The following is a 22,074-nucleotide window of genomic DNA, read 5'->3' as shown; positions in this document are numbered from 1 at the left end:
TAGGGCTTGAATTCTAGATCTGGATGCTGTCCCTGAGCTCTTTAGCTCAAGGCTAGTGCTCTACCACTTGAACCACAGCACGACTTCCAGAAGATATTTCATTATTATTATTATTATTATTATTATTATTATTATTGTAATGTATAGAAGGATTACAGTTACATTCACCAGATAGTAGGTGTGTTACTCAGAAAATATTTCTTAAATGTGAGAAATATTTCCTTCTGCCATCATTCCTTTCCTATTCATTATGACAACATAGATGCCAAGGAAATGGGTATCTTTCTAGCTGCCTCCTGCTCATTCCCTGATTGGAAGGATAAAATGATGAACCTAGGCACTCTCTGCTCTGCGTCCCTGGAGGCATGTCTGTTAGTATTCTTTCTCTGGAGGAGCCATAATCTCAATATGAATGTTTCCTCCTACTGGTATTCCTTTCAGCCACCAAGAAAAATCCTTCTCAATTCCTACATTGAAGGGGTTCTGGAGACAATTCTTTGCTGATACAACACTACAATGTAAATATGCATCCTGTTTGTTCACTGATTAACTGTTTCTCCAGCGGTAAATTTTCAGAAGGAGAAATTGATTCAGTGTCTATACATAGCAAATATACAATGTAACACAATTTTATACATAATTTTATAAATAACAGAATTTTAACATGGCATAAATTACCAATTCCTATGTTCCTATAGGATATGTGGATTAATGGTTTCCTTCAACTTGGTTATAGTCTCTACAGGGTCTTTTATCTGTGTATACTCACAGCAGAATATCCAATGTAAATCTATGCTAAGCTGTATTTACATCAGTCTATAAACACTTGATTGTATTTTTTTGATTTCACTCATTAAAATGAAAGATTCTGTTTGTTTTGCAATATTAGACACCCTTTCAATTATCTCCTTCAGACACAAGAAGTTAGGTTATGTCAGACTCTTATCTCCCTCAATCTATACACTGAAGGTAACACTTGGACACTACATGGTATATTTACACCCTTATCTTGGGCATTAATGATATTAATATGAAATTATGAAGTTGGAGCCTTTAGAATTATTTTCATTTGGTAAGAAGCTAAGGGTTAAAAACAAAATAGGATTCTTAATTCCTACTGCTCTGTAAGGCTGATTTGGATTTAAACTTTTATCATGTGAGGCATATCAGAAGCACAAATCATAATCACATTTTGAGTATAGATCCAAAGAAGAACACAAAAACATGAAACGTCCATATAAAATGTTAATTTGAAGAAAATGAAAAAATGTATGTGCAGAAAGACTTAGAGAAGAATGGTTAACACAGGTGCAGTGACTTACATCTATAATCCCAGCTACACAGGAAGCTGAGAAGTGAGTATGGTAGTCCAAGGACATCACAGCAAAATATCACAAGTTTCAGCTCAATAAAAAGCTGGATGCTGTGGCTCAGGTCTGTCATGTGGGCTCTGTGAGAAGCCCAGGGGGCCCATGCCGGGTTCTGAGCCTCCTGTGGGACATGGAAGGCTGTGGGCCTTGAGGGGCCCTGAGGAACTAGACTTGGCCTGATCCTACCGGGCACTCAAGTGAGCAGCATGGCAGAAAGGTGCTGCATCCTCCTGAAGCTCCCAAGTGCATCCACTACCCAGAGAGCAGAGCAAGGAGGTTTCCAGTCAAGGAACCCAAGGCCTTGTCACCCACTGTCCCCTATGCAGAGTGGGCATGCCCGAGAGTGTGGGGGCGGAGCCCAGAGGAAGGGGGCAGGGACAGCACAGCCCCAATGCCAGGGCCTCTGGCCAGTCAGCTAAGGTCTAGGGCTTCCTCACTGAGGGCTCAGCATAGAATGGGAGAACTAGATTCTGCCAACCACTGGCTGTCATCTGGAAGAGAGGAGACAAGTTGAGTCGCTTCCTGTAAATTATCCAGAGCTGCAGCACTCCCCTCTCAAACTCTTGTTTTCGTGTGTGTGTGTGTGTGTGTGTGTGCGTGTGTGTCCTAAGGCTTGAACTCTGTCCCTGAGCTTCCTTTTTTTTTTTTTTTTTTTTTGGTCAAGACTGGCTTTAAAACACAATCCTCAAATCTCAAGCCCTAAACTAGCTCAGATTTCAGGCACTGGGAACTGGATGTTTGAATTTTTAACAGACTACTTCACCTAGTCGTCCTTCTAAAGACTTCAAACCGGGAACTGGGATATCCATATTGCACATTTGGAAACTGAGGCACAGAGAAAAGAAGTAACAATTCAGGTGGCAGGGATTAACAGCGTTGCTTCCTATTAAGCTTCCTGGTCTCTGTGCCTTTCTGAAGGGTCTGACCCAGCTCCTGATTGGTCTATGGGCTTCTGTTCCTGCACCCCCTTTATAGGAAACACTGTGGACACTGGGATGGGATCGTTCTCTGTGTGGTTGTCATGGGCACTGTAGTGTGCTGAACACCATCCGGGGCCTCCATCTTCATGTAAGAAGCACCTACCTTAGGTGTGGCAGCCAAAGTGTTCCCAGATATGGCCCCGTAGGCCCTTCTGCATTACAGGTAATCACATTCTGGTGCCCTGGCATCAGGTGATCACCACCTATGAGCCAACCTTCCTGTGTTGGTACACCAAGACCCAGAGGAGAAAGATTCCTCCATGCTCATCCATGCTTCTGACATAAGATTTGTGCTCTAGAGTGCCAAGTGTCAGTAATCCTAGCTACTTAGAATGCTGATATCTGAGGACAGCCAGAAAGAAAAGACCATAAGACCAAAATATCCAAAACCCAGAAGTGGAGCTGTGACACAAGGAGTAAAGCACTATCCTTGATAACAAAAACTAAGGGACAATGCCAAAGGCTGATTTCAAATACAAATATGAGCACAAACAATAAATGGAGAGAGAAAGGGCAGACTGACACTGTCTAAAAAGAAGTGAACCTGTGACAGCTGGGCACTAGTGGCGAATGCCGGTCATCCTTGTACTCGGGAGGCAGAAATTGAGGATCACAGTTCAAAGCCAGCCCAATTAGTAAAGTCCATGAGACTCATCTCCAACGAACGACCGGAAAACCAGAAATGGTGCTGTGGCTCAAAGTGGTAAAATGTTTGAGCAAAAGAGCACAAAGACAGTGCCCAAGCCCCCTGACTAGTAAAAGTTTGAAAAGAAAAATAAATGCATTCATTATCTGACTTTCGTAGCTGTAACCTTGTGTATATCACCTTTATAATAACAATAACAAATAAAACTTAAAAATAACCAAATAAATGAAATTTCCTCCCTGAAAGGATTACTGCCTAATACATCATCACAGAAGAGGGCCTGACAGGAGGCAAAGGGCAGCTGGTTGACCTGCAGGGTCACTGTTCAGTGCTCTGGTTCCTGCTCTGCCTCATGACAAAAAACCCAAATAAACAAAAAAAAAAACAAGAGGAGGATTTACAGGGAATGACAAGGAGTGAATTCTTCCCCATATTGTTTATGTCCACATGGTTTCTCACCATCATGTATAGTTTGATTCGCAAGGCACTTAGACGAGAGACACTATTCACACAATGTTTATGCAAATAGGTTTTTCTCTTTAGTGTGAATTCTTTCATGTCTCTAATGGTGAGAGAGTTGTGTAAAGAAAATCCCACTCTGCTTACACATATAGGGTTTTTTGTCTGAGTTCTCTCATGTTTTTGAAGGTAGCAGGGATGAATAAATATTATTCCACACTGCTTACATCCTTAGGATTTCTCTCCAGTGTGAGATTTTTCATGTCTTCAAAGATAACCAGAAATAATGTTTTCCCACATCACTCACATTGAAGGGTTTCTCTCTAGTGTTACTACTTTATTGTGCCTCAAGTTAACAAGACAAAGAGAATGTTTTTCCACATTGCATATATCTACAGAGTTTCTCTCTGGTATACATTCTTTCCTGTCTTTTAAGGAAATGGGGAAGAATGAAGGTTTTCCCACATTGCTTACATCCATAGAGCTTCTCTCCAGTGTAAGTTCATTAAAGGACCCTGGAAAAGTGGAATGTTTTTTCATATTGTTTACATTCCTAGGATTTCTCTCCAGTGTGAATTCTTTCCTGGGCTTTTAAGGTAAGTAGAGGAAGGGTAGGCTTTCTCACATTGGTCATAACCATTGTGTTTCTCTGCAAGCTGAGTTACTTTATGCCCTTGAAGGATACTGGAAACTTCTCTATCTCCCTCTCTTTCTCCTTCTCTTTCTCCCTCTCTCTCTCCCTCTCTTCCTCTCTCTTTCTCTCTCTCTGTCTCTCCCTCTCCGCTACCTCTAACTAATTATTCCCTGAAAAGAACCAAGAGAAAAATAGAGTAAGAGATTTATAATGTTCAAATGAACCCCTTTGAGAATCCAAAAGGAATTGTGGACTGGATCATTAGTCTTTACATTTAACAGCAGAGAGCCTATCAATGCCATTTCTTTTTTGTGAGATTGTCTTATTTTCTGACTGTTATAGTAGACCTTGTTCATTATCTCCTTTAGAGCATTTTTAATACTTGACTATCAGATCTGAGTGTTTTACAAATATTGCTTTCATCAAGTCTTTGCTTCTTCTACAGTTTTCCTTTTCTTTGATCCGCTCCTTTTGAATTGCTATGATAAGTTTTTCTCATGCCTAAATTCAAGGCAAGTATGATAGAATGATGTAGCTCTTTATATTGACAAAGAAGTTTAATATGATTTACTTGTTTATATCACTTGGGCCAGCTACTTGTCACACATAACATTTCAGTTCAAAACTTTAACTAAAGAAAAAGGATGAAAGGTGTGATTTTTAAACCATTTTTTTAAAACATGGGTCAATTTCAGAAAGTTCATGATGGTGAATTTGACATGTTATATGTAGAGAAAGACGATAATGTATTGAAGAAAAGAGTCCCATGAACTGTTTTTCCTTACAATTCTGTCTTCCTTAGATTTGGCTTCAGACAAAATGACTTGAGATTGCTAATATTACTTGCTACCACTGCAGCAACCCTTCATTTTGGAAACAAGCTTCTGAATGTGTTATAATTTGAGGTTCAACTGCCTTTCACAAATATCCTCACACATCTGTTGGAGCAAGTACTGTAACACAATTGAATTTCAAAGTTTTTGAGACTTGATTCTTTTCTACTTAAAAGGAAGAAAATTTGGGCCGGGAGTTTGGCATAGTGGTTGAGTGCTTGCCTAGCATGCACAAAAACCTGGGTTCGATTCCTCGGTACCACATACATAGAAAAAAGCTGAAAGTGGTGCTGAGGCTCAAGTGGTAGAGCTCTACCCTTGAGAAAGTTCAAGGACAGTGCCCAGGCCCTCAACTCAAGCCCCCCCAAAAAAGGCAAAAAAAAAAGGAAGAAAATTTGAGGCAAATAAAAAGAGTGATACTCTTGCACTTTAGTGGGTTTCAAAATGGAGTCAGGAATCAGAAATATCACTATTATATAGATTCAGCTTATGATCAGTAAACTGTAAAATATTATCCTAAACTACCATATACCCAATTCATTACTATGATATGACTTTAGTTTCTTTTTTGTATAAAAAGTACAATATTCATATGAAACAGGATAAATAAAGAAAACTGAAATGTGCTTATTGATGGTAGTGCTTTTAGATATTCATTTCATGTAAAAATGTCTCTGAAATGTAGCATTAATTACTAGAATGTTCTCTTGGCTCCCATCATCTCTATTTCCTCTCCTCTTATCCTATGTTGCTCTGCTCTTTTGCTTTTGGAAGAAGTATTTTCTATTCTGACATGTCTGGAATCACATAAATGGAAACAATCTGTGGTTACTTTTGGCATTTCCTTCCCACTATATTCACCCAGTGAACTTCACGTGCAGTACTATCAATCATGAATAAAAATAATTTTCCTATTTTGGAGTAGTTTGGGGGAGAATGGCAAAATTTTATTTTCTATCATTGCCCTCATATCTGCCATGCAAGTGGCTCACACCTGTAATCCTCGCTACTCAAGAAGTTGAGATCTGAGGATCATGGTTCAAAGCCAGTTTGGACAGAAAAAATACCCATGAAATACTGATCTCCAATTAATCACTCAAAAAGGGGAAGTGGCACTGTAGCTCAAGTGGCAGAGTACTATCCTCAAACACAAAGAGGCACAGCACCTCGGCCCTGAATTCAAGCCCCACAACTGACAAAAAAAAAAAACAAAAGATGCAGACATAAGATGATTGGTAACAGAAAATTGTTGAAAATGAGGAAAATAATATAATGAAACTATAGCTAGTGTATTTTCAGTGGACTCTGTTTCCAATGAGGTTCTGGATTTGATGTTCTTTTAACCGTTATTTGGCCTTCCACAGCTAAATTTCTTTACAGACACAAGCTGGTGTATTTCAGGTGGAAAGCTGCAGTGCCTCTTGGGTTCCAGATACAAGCATTGTGAACAGTTGTCTGGAGGAATTATGATGGAGATGCAGTCAATGAAATGGAAAACCAACTAGATGAGAAGACTACAGGCCTCATGACCACTACAGAAGGGATTTCCATCCTAAATTAGAGAGCACACTCTTAGGTTAGGTCCCAGTAGTCTTTTGTGCTATGACTCAACAAAGGACTTCACTGAGAGGAGCAGTTTGGGACTTATCTTTACAATGTCTTTGATGGTTACCTGCATGCTCATTGCTGGCTACATCTTTGATATTAAAATTTAACTCTTAGGTTAATGGAGCTGCGCTGTAGTTTATTCTTTACTTTCTTGGGTAAACCAATCCATATTAGAAATATGCAGTGATTATACCTGAAATGTGTCTTAGCTGGGCACTGGTAGCTCACACCTCTCATCCTAGCTCCTCAGGAGGCTGAGATCTGATGATTGCAGTTCAAAGCCAACCTGGGAAGGAAACTCCATGAGACTCTCACTCCAGTAAACTACTCAAAAATCCAGAAGCGGTACTATGGCTCAAGTGGTAGAGTGCTCACCTTGAGCAAAAGAAGTTAAGGAACAGCACCCAGGCCCAAATTTTAAGCCCTAGGATCAGCCAAAAAAAAAAAAAAGCTGACACCGATCACCCCTCATACCATAGAGACTTAGGTGATTCATGATTATACATGTAGTACCAGCCTCAGCTCCAGTTTGCACCCAGGTGATGTCTAAACCCAGCCCCTCTTCTTCCTGATGACAACCCAGAGGCTCCCATTCATGACAGTCCAGCCCTGCTAGACCTTAGCCAGCTGACTCACCCTGGCCTGCAAGAACCACATGGCCATGTGTGGATGTCAGCCTCTACAGGGACAGGAGCTGTGGTACAGAATGGAAACTGTGTGGCAAGAGCAGCTGTGACTCCCCAGGACAAATTTTACCCCAGGGTACCTCCTCAGCCATTTTACCACCTTACCTAACAACTGAGAATGACTTCAAACTAAACCAATGCTTCCATTAGTTACCACTAAGGGGGGATGAACTATCTAACCCAGTCCTGGCCTCTGGCCACCTGGAGTTAAAGCACACCTCTTGCTGGTTCCTCATTGCCCCAGTTGTCTGCTTAATTGGTCAGAAGTTAGCCTCGCTGCCAATTAAGCTTTGCTGACTTTCAAAACCCAGCTCAACTTCCCTTCCTGGTTGAGAGAATCTTTTTGGAAGTAGCCAGCTCTAGGCCCACTGTCTTCAATAAAAGACCTTCAAGTTTCTCTGTACATGGCACTCCTCTGTTTTGACTCATGGGGATACAAGAAGAACTGAAGAAGCCTCAAAAAAGGAGCCTGTGTGTTCCCAGAGGCTGAAGTTGTTGTCTTGTTCTTCACAGGATAGAAACAGGGATGCACTCTACACAGTGTCTGGCTGAGATCACCAGAGAGAAAGCATCAGGGAGATAGAAGGTTGGGCCTTCCAGGGAGATTTGAGCTATGATCACAGCTAGGTCTGTTTAACTCTAGGCTCTGGGGTTTGCATCAAAAACAGTATTCTGGGGACTGGTGGCTCAAGCCTGTAATTCTGGCTTCTCAGAAGGATGTGATCTGAAGATCACAGTTCAAAACAGCAAAGGGCTGCTTCCTAAAAGCAGAAATGACACAAACCTAGACTCCCACCACCTCCAACCTCAACTACAGTTGAGAAATCAGTGGTCACTGGGCTACGATCATCAAACTCTGGGATTTATCCAATAGACTCACCAATTTACAACAATGTTAAGTGTTTTATTTGGTACATAGCTGTAAATAGTTGTGGCCTACTGTATAAATAGCATACCCATCAGTACAAACCCCCAATTTTTTCTATTATCTGTATTGATATGTATAATTATTGGTAACCAGAGTTCCCCCACACACTAGAGAACAAGAGCTGTTGAGTCCATCTACCCAACTGTCCCATCATAACTGCTCACCATACTCTTTCCTCAAAAGAGTAGGAGATAAATCTGAAAAGTCAAGATAAACTAAACTGAATTTGTTGGATGCTGGCGGTTCACACCTGTAATCATAGCTACTCAGGAGGCTGAGATCTAAGGATCAAGGTTCAAAGCTAGCCCAGGCAGGAAAGTCCATGAGATTCTTACTTCCTATTAAACCCATCAGAAAACTGGAAGTGGCATTGTGGTAGAGAGCTAGCCTTGAGCTGAAGAGCTCAGGGACAAAACCAGGTCCAAGCCCAGAGTTCAAGCCCCATGACCAACCAAAAAATAAATAAGCCCCCCAAAGCCCCCCAAAACTTAACTGAACTTGATAGGCTTGAAGTTTTAGTTGTTGTTTGGTTTTGTAGTTATTTGGGATTAATTAGAATTGTATTCTTGAAAACTATAGACTTAAACTATCATCTGTGCTTCCAGAGGAAAAAATGATAGTGCCAGTCCCAACTTTTTTTTTTGCCAGTCCCAGTGCTTAAACTTAGGGCTTGGGAAAAACTGGAAGTGGTGCTGTGGCTCAAAGCAGAGAACTATCCTTGAGAGAAAAGAGCTCAGGAACCATGGCCAGGCCCAGAGTTCAAGCCCCACCAACCACCACCACCAACAAAAACAATGTTCCTCTCTTCTATTAATAACCCAACATTATCTTATCTCACTTTTCTCCACCTATTCCCAAACTTATCTACCACCTCTGACCATCTTTCTACTGAGGAGTGAGAGCAGCAATAACAAGAAGTAGAAATTAAAAGTCTTTTGTTGTGTAACCAGCATGATAATGGAAGCTTTATTGAGCGTAATGAAAGTGTTATTGGAATCTATCAAAACAGACATATTGTAAAACCTTTAGGAACTCTAGGCTCACTACATTGAAATTTCTGATTCTGATGTGAAAGGCCAATTTGGTTTTGCCCAGGTATCTAGAAGTTGGCCAGGTTCTTGTGCTGTACCAGGCATTCAGATCTCAGTTTGGGACATTCCTGTGTACTCATGAACACCTTCTTCTTTGCCTTTCACAGCATCCTTTGGGCAAACAGTTTCTTTTTGTCACATTTTACATGAGGCTCTGTGATATTCCTTTGCTTTTTTCTTAAAGATTTCTGGCATCACAGCAATCTTTTACTTCTCTTGGGCATTCTTCTTGTTTCCAGGAACAAAGGAGGACTGTAGTTTAAAATATTTAAAACAGATGAATTAACTCTGAACTTTAAACCCATTTGTGTGTGCGTGTGTGTGTATCTGTGTGTATGAGTGTGTGAGATAGACACACACACACATACACACACACACACACACAGAGAGAGAGAGAGAGAGAGAGAGAGAGAGAGAGAGAGAGAGAGAGAGAGAGAGAGATTCTAAAAGAGTATTGAACTCTTCCTAGATCAGGACTCGTGAAATCTGATATTTCAAAGAATAAGAAAATCAAAGACTCAATCACATTAAGTGAAGTAATCCAGGCCCAAAGGAATCTATAGGCTCAATGGTTTCCCTCATTTGTAATAATTAGTACACATCTAGGACTCTCCTAGCAGATGATTACAATAGTGTAAAACCTAGGTACCTAAAGTCATATAGGATGAGACTAAATGAAAGGATCTCTAGGATATGGAAACAAGAGCTTTATCTTGTGTGACTGTTGTTCTTAATGTACTATTTCTCTTTTCTTTTTGCCCTTTGGTTAATCTTATATTGTTACTGTATCTGACTTCGGTGTGTGGTATATTATATATATGTTTATTTGTTTATTTGAAATAGGAAAGGGAAGAGGGAAAACAAGATGATTGGGAGGGGGTGGGGAGAGGGAAATGGAAACAAAAACACAAGAAGGGGTATCAATGTGTGAGAAGTAATGCACCTACTAACTGATGAATGTAACTGTAACCCTTCTATACATTATCCCAACAATAAAAGAATATCAAAGACTCAAAGTCAAAAGTCAAATTCCACACAGCATAATCATGCATACATGATATCCGTTAGATTCTATGGAAACATTCTATGATTTGTATACCATTAAAAATCAGCAAAAACCTACTTGCCTCCAACTATGTAAATTATTTTCCCCTACATCTTGCTTGGGTCAATGTATTCATTTTTCATACTCAATCATCATTTTCTTGAAAAATAATTCTCTAATCTTTCTGCTAAGTGCTAAGGAGAATGTTCCACATTTGTGCTAAGCCTAACAATGGGGAAGTAGAAAGCTTTTGTGTGCTCCTCATTTGTGCCAGATGAGTCCAGTAAATGACTGTGTATCATGAATACCTGGAGCCTCGTTTTTTTTTTAGATGAAAAACTCTGAAACAAAACAAAATAAACACTATCCAGCTAGGATATCATGAATTATATATTAAAACATGTTTGGGCATCTTTCATTTTTTTCCTTCCATAAGCCTATTTGGGCAGGAGCTGAACAGGAAGATGTGGCTGAATTTAATTTTTAACCCAGACCTGTGTGACTTCTCTGTGTGTTCAAACATCTAGAGTATCCCATCAGAGCTCTGAGCCAAGGCTCACTGATGTAAATGGCTAAACAGCTGGGTCACATGACATATTTGTCTATGTGTTCCAATAAATATTTTGCTTCTGTAATTTTTAATCTTGGTCTAGAAATATTCAAACAGTGGATAAATAGCAAAACTGTCATCAATGTACTCTCACACACTCAGCAGTGACTGGCATGTGTCACAGTTTGCACATTTCCAGGGGTGCACACACGGGGACTTACCGGGTCTGTATCGTAAGGTGGGATGAAATGGTTACATGACACCTATAGATGAGAGGAGGACAGTAAGCACAGAATCTGAATAGGAGAAACAAATTGATAATTTAAGCTCGCCATCCCTAACATAGAAGTTATTTATTACTACTCACTTATCCATCAGGCATTCTAGTGATGGTATGACTGAGAATTTAAAGACAAAGAATAGAGCTCACAAGTGTGGCACAGGAAGTTGGAAATAGAGTATAGTAAAATTCACTTATTTCCTTAAAATTCAATGGAAATACATCATCACTTCCAAAAGAATGAGAATAATAAATGTTATTTAGGAAAACTTGTTCTTGTCAAGAACATTGTAATTATGAAATTTTGTAGCTGGGTGCCATAGCTCACTCCTGCAATCCTACTTACTCAGGAGGCTGAGATCTGAGGATTGCAGTTCAAAGCCACCTGGGCACTAAAGTTTGTGAGTTGTTCATTTCCAATTAACCACCAGAAAACTGGAAGTAGCACTGTGACTCAGGGATATGGCAGTAGCCTTGAGCTAAAGAGCTCAGGGACTACGCCCAGGCCTAGATATCAAGTCCCACAACTGACAACAAAAAATGTATGTCAACAAATGACACAATTTTGTCCATGAAACAAAGTTCAGTTTTTAAGTTTACAGGTCTATAAAATTCTCTGCTGACATTGTAAGCATATGAGTTCAAGAGTGGATGGTAAGCTTGAGATGGTGCAGGACAATCAGGTTCTGTGAGGTGAAATCACGCAGGTAGTAAGCATGGTCAGTGATGTGTCTAGACAGCAGTGTTCATTTCCAAACCAATTCAGACGCAGCTTCCACAGAAAGTTAAAATGCCAATTTCCATATCCTTATGGAGGCAAGTTACACAAAACATATCTTTTCTCACTGTACCTTTGTGCTTATATTAGTACTCTTCAACAGAGTTAAAACACAGAAGCAAAACAGGTATCTGTTCATCAAGGAGCACATGCATAAATACAATATGTGGCCAAAACAGAAAATCATTCAGCTATAAAGAATGAAATAATATCATTTGCAGGAAAATAGAAGTAGAGTTTATCATGTTAAGCCAAATGTACCAGACTGAGAGAATCAAATGTCACTGGTTCTCTCTATCTTGTAAATCTAGACTTTAAAGATGAATAATAGGAATGTACAAGAGGAACTTTTGGGGGAAGGGACAGCAGTGGGGAGTGAGGACATGAGAGAAGAAGGTATGGGACATGTATGAAATGCTCTTAAGTATACTATTTGATAACTATGAATGAAACCAGAACAACTGTTGAAATTATTCTGAGAGTGGAGAGCACAGGTATGGAGGATATTGGAAGCACCACTGTAAACAACAAAGACATACCAACAACAACAACAACAACAACAACAAAATAACTGTAGAAATTCAGCATGAGAGCTTGAAGTTTTAAAAAATGCCCAGATCTCCAATTCTATTATGAACACTGAATGGTAGCAATATTAACTGAACACAAAGCAGTCAATCAAGTGAGGATTTCAAAAACTGAAGAACAATCATTCAAATACTGCAAGCCAGTGGAACATATTGAAATGCAACTGACCCTGCTCAGGTACTGGTCCAAGCTCTCAACTGAAATGTATGCATTTGAGGAAGAAGTCACATGGTTTTCTCGAGGAGGGAAACTTCCCTTCAATTCTGCATCATGTGGAAGTTTTTCTGTAGAATAGCCCTCGCTGCTAGGCCTTGTGACAGGAGTATGGGCAAGAGACTGAGTGTGGGCAATCACCAAGGAAATTCCTTCAATGGCCTCCTTCATGCTGTCCACAGTCCTGTGAAGTTTGCCAAGGACAAATACCAGCATTTCGTTAGTCAATAAAGAACGCCTAAGGAACAATTTCCTTTTAGCAAATCAACTTAAAAGGTTCTAGATAATATTCCCAAGAACTAGAAAACATTCAGTATCATCATCTATCTATATACTATGAGCGGAAACAAGCATTTGTCACTGAATTATAATTCAGTCACAACCTCTGGGACAAATAAGAGCTGAATGCAGGATCAGAAATCATTTTAAAAGCTCTTGAGCAGTTTCTTCCTTTTATCTATCTTCAATGAGGCCTGACAGGACTTGCCCCTTCTGTCTTCCACTTGCTTTCACACTGAACAAGGAAATATTTTAACCCCTTCTTCATTTCTCCTTTCAGTGCAGTAGAGAAACACCAAAGGCATTTTTTCCATTTTCCCAAGATTAAATGATTATTTAAAAAGCATGCCACACTGTATAGAAATCAACATTCTCTCCCATAATTCTGTGCATCTGGGACTATAGAAATGTCACTGTCCCTGACTCACATCTTCAAATTAACATTCTCAGGTCATAATAATAAGAGTTCCCACAGGAGACCTTCCAGAAAAACAAGCTATTTCCTTGGCTCATATTTCCCTGTTTTTGCAGCATGTACCAGCAATCTATCCAGGAAGTATACAGTGAGGAGTAAGGAGGGGATCCACCAGCAAGCCTGCAGTTGTTGACAGCCATAAGATTAGATACAAGCATAAAGGGATAGGTGAACATACGGCAAAGTATGCTGTGACAGCTTGGGAATCACTTTTCATTTCATTCATGGTAGAAACCCCACTGTCCAGTGCATAGGTGTTCAAGAGGTAGGCCAGGGAGTTACAGAACCACAGAGAAATGATGTCACCTAGGCAGTGAGGAATGAGACCCGAAAAGAATCCCAGCAAGCCCTCTTCCCGAAAGATAGTTATTATGGAGTCACAAAGTCCACAGTATTTGGATTCTCTGCCAATGAATTGTATCATACATCTCAGAGTGATCACGTGGAGGGGATGTGTAATGAGGGTAGCAGCACAATGAGCCATCATCTCTCGAGTTGTCTCTTTGATAACTTGGTCAAAGGAACATAAGGCTTCTCTATGGAAACTTCCAGTTCCTGTGTCTACGGACCACAGTTCCAAGGGCTCCTGAACACAGTCTTGGAGTTAAGCCTGTGAACAAGCCATGCTTCCCGTCGATGCTTGCAATGTGCTGAGCATAATAAAAGAGACCAGGAAGCTGACGTACTTGCTGCCCAAAAATATTTTGTCCTATTGTTGGAAGAAGAGGCACATATCCCACCCAGATGAGCCACACTAAAGGCATTTTATCTCCAGCCTCCCTCAAGTGGCCACACACAAAAATGCAGCCACTGAACTGACCAATTCCAGTCTTAGTTTAGAAGACTAACCCTAGTGTCTGTCACCTTGGAGTTAATAGTATTTTTCTGCTACATTCCCATGAGAAATAATTAGGGTAGAATCTTGCAAAAAAAAAAAAAACAGTTGTATTCAGCATTTCTATTTATATCAAATCTGCAAAGGAATTTTACAACAACATATCTTTCTTAATTACTAACATTGAATATGTAGCAGATAATTTAAGAGAATAAATTCATCATATAAGAGAGTTAAGTGGGAAAATCCATATAAAGAAAATAATAGTACCCATTTTTGAGTAACATTTTACAAGTTAATTTACTAACAATTATATTCCAAAGTCATAGTACTTATGTCTCATAGCCTACTAATCTCATCAACCATTTCTCTAGAGACACAGTCACTGACCTTGGATTATGTTCTGTCATTCTCAGTTTATTACTTACTTGCTGAGTTCATATTGTTGAGTCTCTCTATGGGTTATTCTCTCTACACAGAACTCCTTGGAATGTTGAATCTCTATTTTGTGCATCTCTTGTCCTTGTTTTAGTTGAGAAACTTGAGATTCCAACATTTTAAGCCTGCATTCAATCTGATTTTCTATTAAATTTTCTGAACCCTTTTGAACATGCCCTTGGCTCTAAATCAAATTAAAATACATATTTAAGCATTACAGCATTCGCCATGCAAAGCCCAGAACTTCATGAAAACAGCTACTGTAACAATGATTTCAATGGCTCACTTCTGTAAGCCCAGACAATCAGGAGGCTGAGTTCTGAGGAGCATGCGTGGAAAGCCATCCCCAGCAGAGGAATCGTCTGGCTTTGCTCATCACTTCCACTTACAAACAGTGGCCACACCTTTCCCTTGTGCGTCTGGCCACTCCTATTGAACTTGCTGCAATCTCTGACATTTGGTCCCACCCCTTCTGGTTTCCATAGCCTTTCAAGGCTAAACTCATTTCCCTCATATACATTTCCAGCCCTTACCTATTTAAGGAGATCATTTATACTTCTATGGTATTTGTTCCTGCCATTGTACTTGTAGACAGACCTACAAAATCCTTTACATGCCGAGGTCCCTTCTGTAGATGGTGTCACATGTTGCTTGTTCATTCTAACTCACGTTGCTGTGAGCAGTGATTTTCTGGTCTCATGGGTAGGAGGACAAACTTCCTGAAGATGCTGAATATCATTCTTTGTCTGGCTTTCACCCACAATCCCTGACTTTTTTCTAGGACTTGCACCTATTCTGTTTGGTGAGCAGTTTTCTAGAGACCTATTTTTGCCATGGTCTTGTTCTAAAGCTTCTTTCAGACATATATTCAACCGCATTATTTGCAGGGTTGGATATCTAGAGCCTATTCTTGATTGGTTTTTCCATGTTAACCCAGTGCCTGTGAAATAAATTCATCCAGAATCCCTGGCTAATGGGCTCTGACATGAGCACCTCTGGAGGAGTTAGGGATACAGCTGGATAGATCTCAGATTGAACTTTTGAATCTTAGAAGAGATCAAAGTGGCTAATAAACCTAGGCCACATGTCTACTTCATATCTTTGGGAATTACCAAAAACAAATCCCTTATTATTTTTGAACATGACTAGTAGAACTACACGTTTTATAACTTTCAATTCCTTAATACACTTCTCTAAGAACCTGATGTATCTGATGTAACCTGGCAGTCTCTTTCATGGAGGACACTTTTTTATTCTTTTTTCCTTCTTTCTTTTTTTGTTGGTCACGGGACGTGAACTCTGGGCTTGGGCGGTGTCCCTGAGCTCTTCGGCTCAAGGCTATGGCGCACTTCCAGCTTTCTAGTGGTTAGTTGGAGATAAAAATCTCACAGACTTTTGTGCCAGGGCTGGCTTTGAACCTTGATCAAGTAGCTAGGATTACAGGAGTGAGCCATCAGTGCCTTGTTTGGAGGACCTTTTATCAGTGTATTTTCCTGTCCTGTGTATCAAAGTATGCCACTTAAATGGTACTAATTCATATGTTTTAGTGTTTCTTCAGCCTTCTGAGAGATCAGTCATCACAAATGTCTACGTGTATAATGGAACTGCATGCAAACAGCTACTATATCCAGAATCAGTTCCTGGAGACAACTACCTCACTACTCGCATCGAGTCCTCCCCATGCCATCTTGTGTTCTTGATCATTACAGGAGCAAGCATGGGTGACGGGAGACACTTTCTCCTGCTAAATTCTTATGTAGCTTTCAGTTCTCTCCATACATCGGCATCTGGAATGATTCAAATATTTCTACTAAGATTAGCTGTTTAAGAAAGACCTGAAAAGTCTGATGAACCAAGTGAAATAGTTTCTTCATGTTTTAGTTTTTAATATTCAGTTTTAATTGTTATTAGAAAGGGGAAGTACAGAATGCTTGGCATTACATAAGTCAGGTAATGAGTACATTTCTTCTTGGACAATGTCACTCTTTCCCGTTCCCACCCACAAGTTGTACAACTCATTTTCAACATACAATCTACTGAGTACCACTGCTACATTTGTTCACTCTTTGTTCCCCATCTTTATGTTCTCCTTTACCCCCATAAAGACAGATAAATCAACAGACAAAAAAAGGAAACAAAAACAACAACAAAGAATAAAACCTGGGAATACTTTTTAAGCAACAATGCTTAAACAATGCTAAGTAGCTGAGATTTTAGACATGAGATTATTAACATGATTATGAGCATGCCCAGTTTGTTTTGCGATAGGGAAATGTTAATTCCCTATGCACCCACAGCCACCTACAGAAGCTGCCCTCACTTTGGCTCCCATGGGCTGAGTTCATGTAGGTATGTAGCATCATGCTCTGCTAGGTTTTCTTTTCAGATGCCAGAGAGAAAAACATTCTAGAGGGAAAAGTGTTCCCTAGCGACATACCATGCATTCTTCATGAAGAATTCAGATTACAAATGATTCCTCTGCAAAACATCACTGAAACATTAGATTATAAAGACAAACTCAGGACTGTAGTACAAGTTTGTTTTTTACTTAAATTTCTTGTAATATCAAAAAATGTATGTTGTAAATGTACTAAACTACGGGGGGGGGTCAGGAGATCTGGAGGGAACAACTTGTGAGAAAATGAAGGAGAGAGTAACACTGTTCAAAAACAAATGTATTCATCACCTGATTTATGTAACTGTAACTCAGCTGTACATCATCTTTACAATAAATTTATTTTTTTTAATTTAAAAATACTCTCTGATACTGATATTACACCAATTTCTAGATGGCAAAATTTAACCATTGATAAAATTAAGTGAGCATAAACGTTTCATTTACAATGATCTAGTTTCCTTGGCATCTTATTACAAACTTCATCAACTTTTTTGAATTCAAGTGCCATCAAGTCAACACAACAGCTGTAAAGAGGAAGAAGCACCAATGTGAATACAAGAAATACTGCACCAGTGGCTCATGCCTCTTATCCTAGCTACTCAGGAGGCTGAGATCTTAGGAACAAGGTTCAGAGCCAGCCCTGGCACAAAAGTCCTGTGAGACTCTGATCTCCAATTAACCAGTAAAAAAACGGAATTGGCACTATGGCTCAAAGGGTAGAGCTGTAGCTTTGAGCTGGATATGGACGGTGGCCAGGCCCAGAGTTCAAGCCCCACAACCAATGAGAAAAGAAATACGGCCATCAATAACCTTTGTCAAATTGACTTAAACATTCCTTACTCTGACAATGGAAAAAGAAGTCTTCCTCTTTAGTGTGGTAGACTTTGGGAAGAGACTCACCAAAGGAGAGCTTGCCAGTTTTGCCCTTTGTCTTTTCAGCTTTTGTTGAAGTCTTTCAATTTTCTTTGTTTTCTTTTCTATGGTAGCTTTCAATAGAAAATTTTGAAGTACAAGCCTACAAGGCAGGTTTTAAAATAATTATTTCCACATATCCAGTTTTAAATGTTTCATATAATTTTAAACAAGGTTCTAAATAAATGATTATAGAAACTCTGAAATGCCTCAAAAGATTTTAGTAATCATACTTTTGTTTCATATAAAATGTGCAAAATTAGGATTAACTTGAGATGTTATACACATATCATGTTTCTCTTCTTGTTCTGTTGTGGATCCTATAAAAGCCCCCATTTAGCCAACCACTGAACTACTTCCCAAACCCCTGGATATGCATTTTAGGAACTCAGAATGCAGGTTCCTTAGCTTCACACAGATGTATGTAATTTATGCTGCTTCAATTTATACTTTTGCATTTCATCTTCCATTTCCTTTGCCTTTGGTACAGCTTCTGTGCATCCTTCCTCCTTTCCTTCTTGCGACTAAAAGAGATGAGAAACATTTTAGCAACATTCTGGTGCACTTTTGTACACCAGCTGTTTTTGTGCTGGCATGTTTCAAGCATTGTGAGACCCCTTCATCCCCATGCTGTTCTGGTCCACTTTAGGGCTCATACTGTGTACTTCGCTAAGGCAGTTTCAAGGAATTCACATGGTCCACAGAGCCTACAATTATACTGGCTAGCCTTGTACAGACATAATTATGACCCTGTTCTAGAACTTTTGTAGTCTAAAAATGTTTTGGTGTGTATTAGAACAATGGGTTTCTTTGCACATATTTTATGTTAATCATGTCTCCTAGTAGCTTCTCCTGTTACTCTCTACATGATCCCAGTCCTCCTCCTGAAGAGATTCTCCTTTTACTTCTTGCTCAAACATTATTTTTAAGCTTTGTTTTTTTTTATCAGACATTCTAATTGGCAAAATGGGGAAGTGTTTGTGGAAAACATTTTTATTTGGAATTTAAAGCACTAACACATTGTATAGAATATGAAACTTTCACATATACAAATATGCACAACTAGGCTACGCTTGGGATGGAATAGCCTGTTATTCTGTAATAAATGGGCTCTGCATCTCAGAGTGTGAGTGGTAGCATGTTCATAATTTGCACAGTGCCTGCCTCTGAACCACCCTCCTCAGCTAATTAGTATGTGTTATCATGCAAGGTAATGCCTGTGTCTTCAATTCTCCATTGGTGCCATGAAAATCAGAACAGTATAGAATTCACTGGCTGTGGAAATGTTAAGCTAGGAAACATCCAGAAAGGGCCAGTAGCACAGAGAACTGTCTGCATTTGCATATGATCACATTTTATATTCTGATAACATGCCATCCTTTAGGAAGTGGCATGTGGGTGGGAGAAGTCTTCAGGAGACCAATCCTTCTTCACAGCAGTAACAGTGACAGAAAGTGGAGAGCACAAGGTTTCAGAATCAATCCCCATGGCTAAAGCAAGTATCTACAGGTGCCATAGGCAGCAGTAGTTTTAGGCATAGGAAGCAAGAGATAGATGTCTTGTTCTCAGTGCTATTCAGGGGGTCATGATCATGCAGCAGAAAGCACAATGGCACTTCTCCATTGGATGGCAAGTAATGGAGCTGACAATCAGAGGCAGGGGAAAGCCATGCACCTGAAATGCTGAACTCTACTCTAAAGTCAAGATTCCCCTCAAAGCAATTCATTCTAAGACAGGGCTCATGACGGGCAACTTTAGCAAGCACTCAGATGCAGAGGTGCAAAGTAAAATGGGACCTAGCAGAAAATAGAGAGGCAGTACTTCTTTTTTTTGGCAGTTCTTTCTGTAGGTGAGATGATATGGTAATATCTAGTAAAGGAAACAAGCTCTCTATTTACCACTGTGAGAAAACCATGCACATTTATTTAAAAAGCTACCTTAGTACAGTTACAGTATAGGTACTCTATACTACCTTATGTGGTTTTGATATATAATTGCTTAAGAGTTATTGCTTAAAAACCTTGGTATGTCAATTTTTTGAGAATAAATAATTCCATTAGTAACAATTCCTTAATAATGACAACTGTTCAGTAAAAGTATGTTTTTTTGTCAGTTGTGGGACTTGAACTCTAGGCCTGGGTGTTGTCCCTGAGCTCTTTGGCTCAAGGCTACTCTTCTACCTCTGGACCTGGGCTCTGTCCCTGAGCTCTTCAGCTCAAGACTACTGCCCTATCCCTTGAACCACAGTGCTATATCCGGTTTTCTGGTGGTTAATTGGAGATAATAGTCTCATGGTCTTTAGTTCCCAGGCTGAGTTTAAACTGCGATCCTCAGATCTCAGCTTCCTGAGTAGGATTACAGATGTGAGCCACCGAGCCCAGCTAACATACATATTCTTTTAAAAAGAAATCCAATAGCATAATGTAGATATTTTATCAACTACTTATAGATTTTATGTATGCTTAACATTTCAGGCCTTTTATTCTAGGTGTAAAATGAGAGAAAAATTAATGCGATATATTTGCAATTCAGGGGAAATTCATAAATCATTTCTTTACAAGTTATCTTGAAATACTGAACCAAATGAATATGGAGTCGGGGATGAGAATGAGGTTTTGTGGAAGGGACTCAGCTTGAGGGTTTGTTGTGACACATCTCTGTTCCCAAAAGCTCTCTGACTGAAATAGGAGGTTATGTGAGGTAGAGGCTGGCTCTTCTCAAAGGAAGGAAATGACTTTTACAGTAGGGTTTCATCCCAGCTCCCTGTTCTCTTATCTACAAGTGAAGGAAGAAATTAATGTCCACATCCACACATCAAAACTTAGAATATAAGTGGTTGATTTCAAGAGTTTTGATACAAAAGATAAAATACCCCTTTTCTTCTTGGAAAATATTTACAAATTTCTCTTTTCTCTTTGGATTTTTTTTTGAGCTTTGAACTTGGGGCCTGAGCACTGTCTCTGAACTCTTTTGCTCAAGGTTGGCACTCTACACTTTGAGCCACAACTCCATTTCTAGTTTTGAGTCATTAATTAGAGATGAGTCTAATGGGGACTTTTCTGTCAGGCTGACGTTAAACTACGATCCTCAAATCTCAGTCTTCTGAGTAGCTAAGATTTCAGCCATGAGCCACTTGTGCCTGGCTGTCTTTGGATTTTGGCAATAGCGGTATTTTGAACATAGCCTGTGACTTGCTGGGCAAGGGAACCCTGGATGGCTCTCCCCTCCCCCTTCCCCACAAAAACCTCGTTTGGCTGAGGCCACTGGGAATGTCATCCTGTCATTGTTGCACTATACCTCATGTGATGAGACCAACAATTACATACACACATGCAATTCCATAACACACAGAGCTGGTTCTTAAAATGTGTCCATCTGCACAATCATACAATATTTGGAAATGACTAAAGGGCATACCTCAGAATTCAGTTTTTGTTGCTCCATTTGTATCTCCTTGGGCAGGCAAAGACAATTTGATGAGATTTCAGTTTCTAGTCTTCTGTCTTTTGCTAGTTTGGAAAGTTCCCTCTTGATTTCTTTTTGTTCTTCTGAAAGCTAGAAATACATTTTCTTAATTTTTTGGTGTCATACTATAACTGGGAGGAGCAGATCTTAAATTTGAAACAATGCTTATTTTAATTCACCATTTTGTTGCTTGTAATGTGCTCAAATTCAAAGCCTCTTGATTGCTAGGTAATTGCTCAACCATTTGAGCCACATCTCTACTTTTAAGCTATTTTGGGTTTTTTTGGGGGGGGAGCACGGCTGGGGCCATAATATTCCTACTGATATTTCCTGTGTTGCTTACATTAAAGGAAAGCTTCACCAGGCCCCAGTTATTTCCTGGGATTGGGGCTTCCTGATTTTTACCAGGCTGTGATTTATTCATCTCTGCCTCCTGACTAACAGAAATGACAAGTATTAACCTGCGCATCTGACAATTTAAGGTCCTTTATCCAATATACTTTACATAGACTTTTAATTTCTCCTATGACAAAATGTTGACAATCAAAAATAATTCTTTAATACGATCAGAGATGAGATTCTA

General features: G+C 39.6%; 1 protein-coding gene, 1 long non-coding RNA gene and 1 pseudogene across 2 annotated transcripts in view; 1 reads left to right on the top strand and 2 right to left on the bottom strand.

Moving 5' to 3' along the window:
* The window catches only part of LOC150039126 (uncharacterized), a 46,140-nt gene extending 39,658 nt beyond the window's left edge, over positions 1-6,482 (top strand). Inside the window, exon 4 of the long non-coding RNA XR_016534522.1 lies at positions 6,287-6,482. This is a non-coding gene — a long non-coding RNA (uncharacterized LOC150039126). The remainder of the gene's footprint in view (positions 1-6,286) is intronic.
* The window catches only part of LOC150039124 (uncharacterized), a 226,264-nt gene that overhangs the window by 200,642 nt on the left and 3,548 nt on the right, over positions 1-22,074 (bottom strand). Inside the window, exons 3-5 of the mRNA XM_090328015.1 lie at positions 21,444-21,581; positions 18,477-18,550; positions 18,015-18,129 (exon numbers count right to left, since the gene is read on the bottom strand). Of these exons, the coding sequence (XP_090184141.1) occupies positions 18,015-18,129; positions 18,477-18,550; positions 21,444-21,581 (327 nt within the window). The remainder of the gene's footprint in view (positions 1-18,014; positions 18,130-18,476; positions 18,551-21,443; positions 21,582-22,074) is intronic.
* LOC150039125 (mitochondrial carrier homolog 2 pseudogene) lies at positions 13,039-14,690 on the bottom strand (annotated as a pseudogene).

This window comes from Megascapheus bottae, unplaced genomic scaffold (genome assembly GCF_031878675.1).
Source record: "Megascapheus bottae isolate mThoBot1 unplaced genomic scaffold, mThoBot2.hap1 HAP1_SCAFFOLD_76, whole genome shotgun sequence".
Lineage (NCBI taxonomy): Eukaryota > Metazoa > Chordata > Mammalia > Rodentia > Geomyidae > Megascapheus > Megascapheus bottae.
This window is presented reverse-complemented; position numbering and strand designations above follow the sequence as displayed.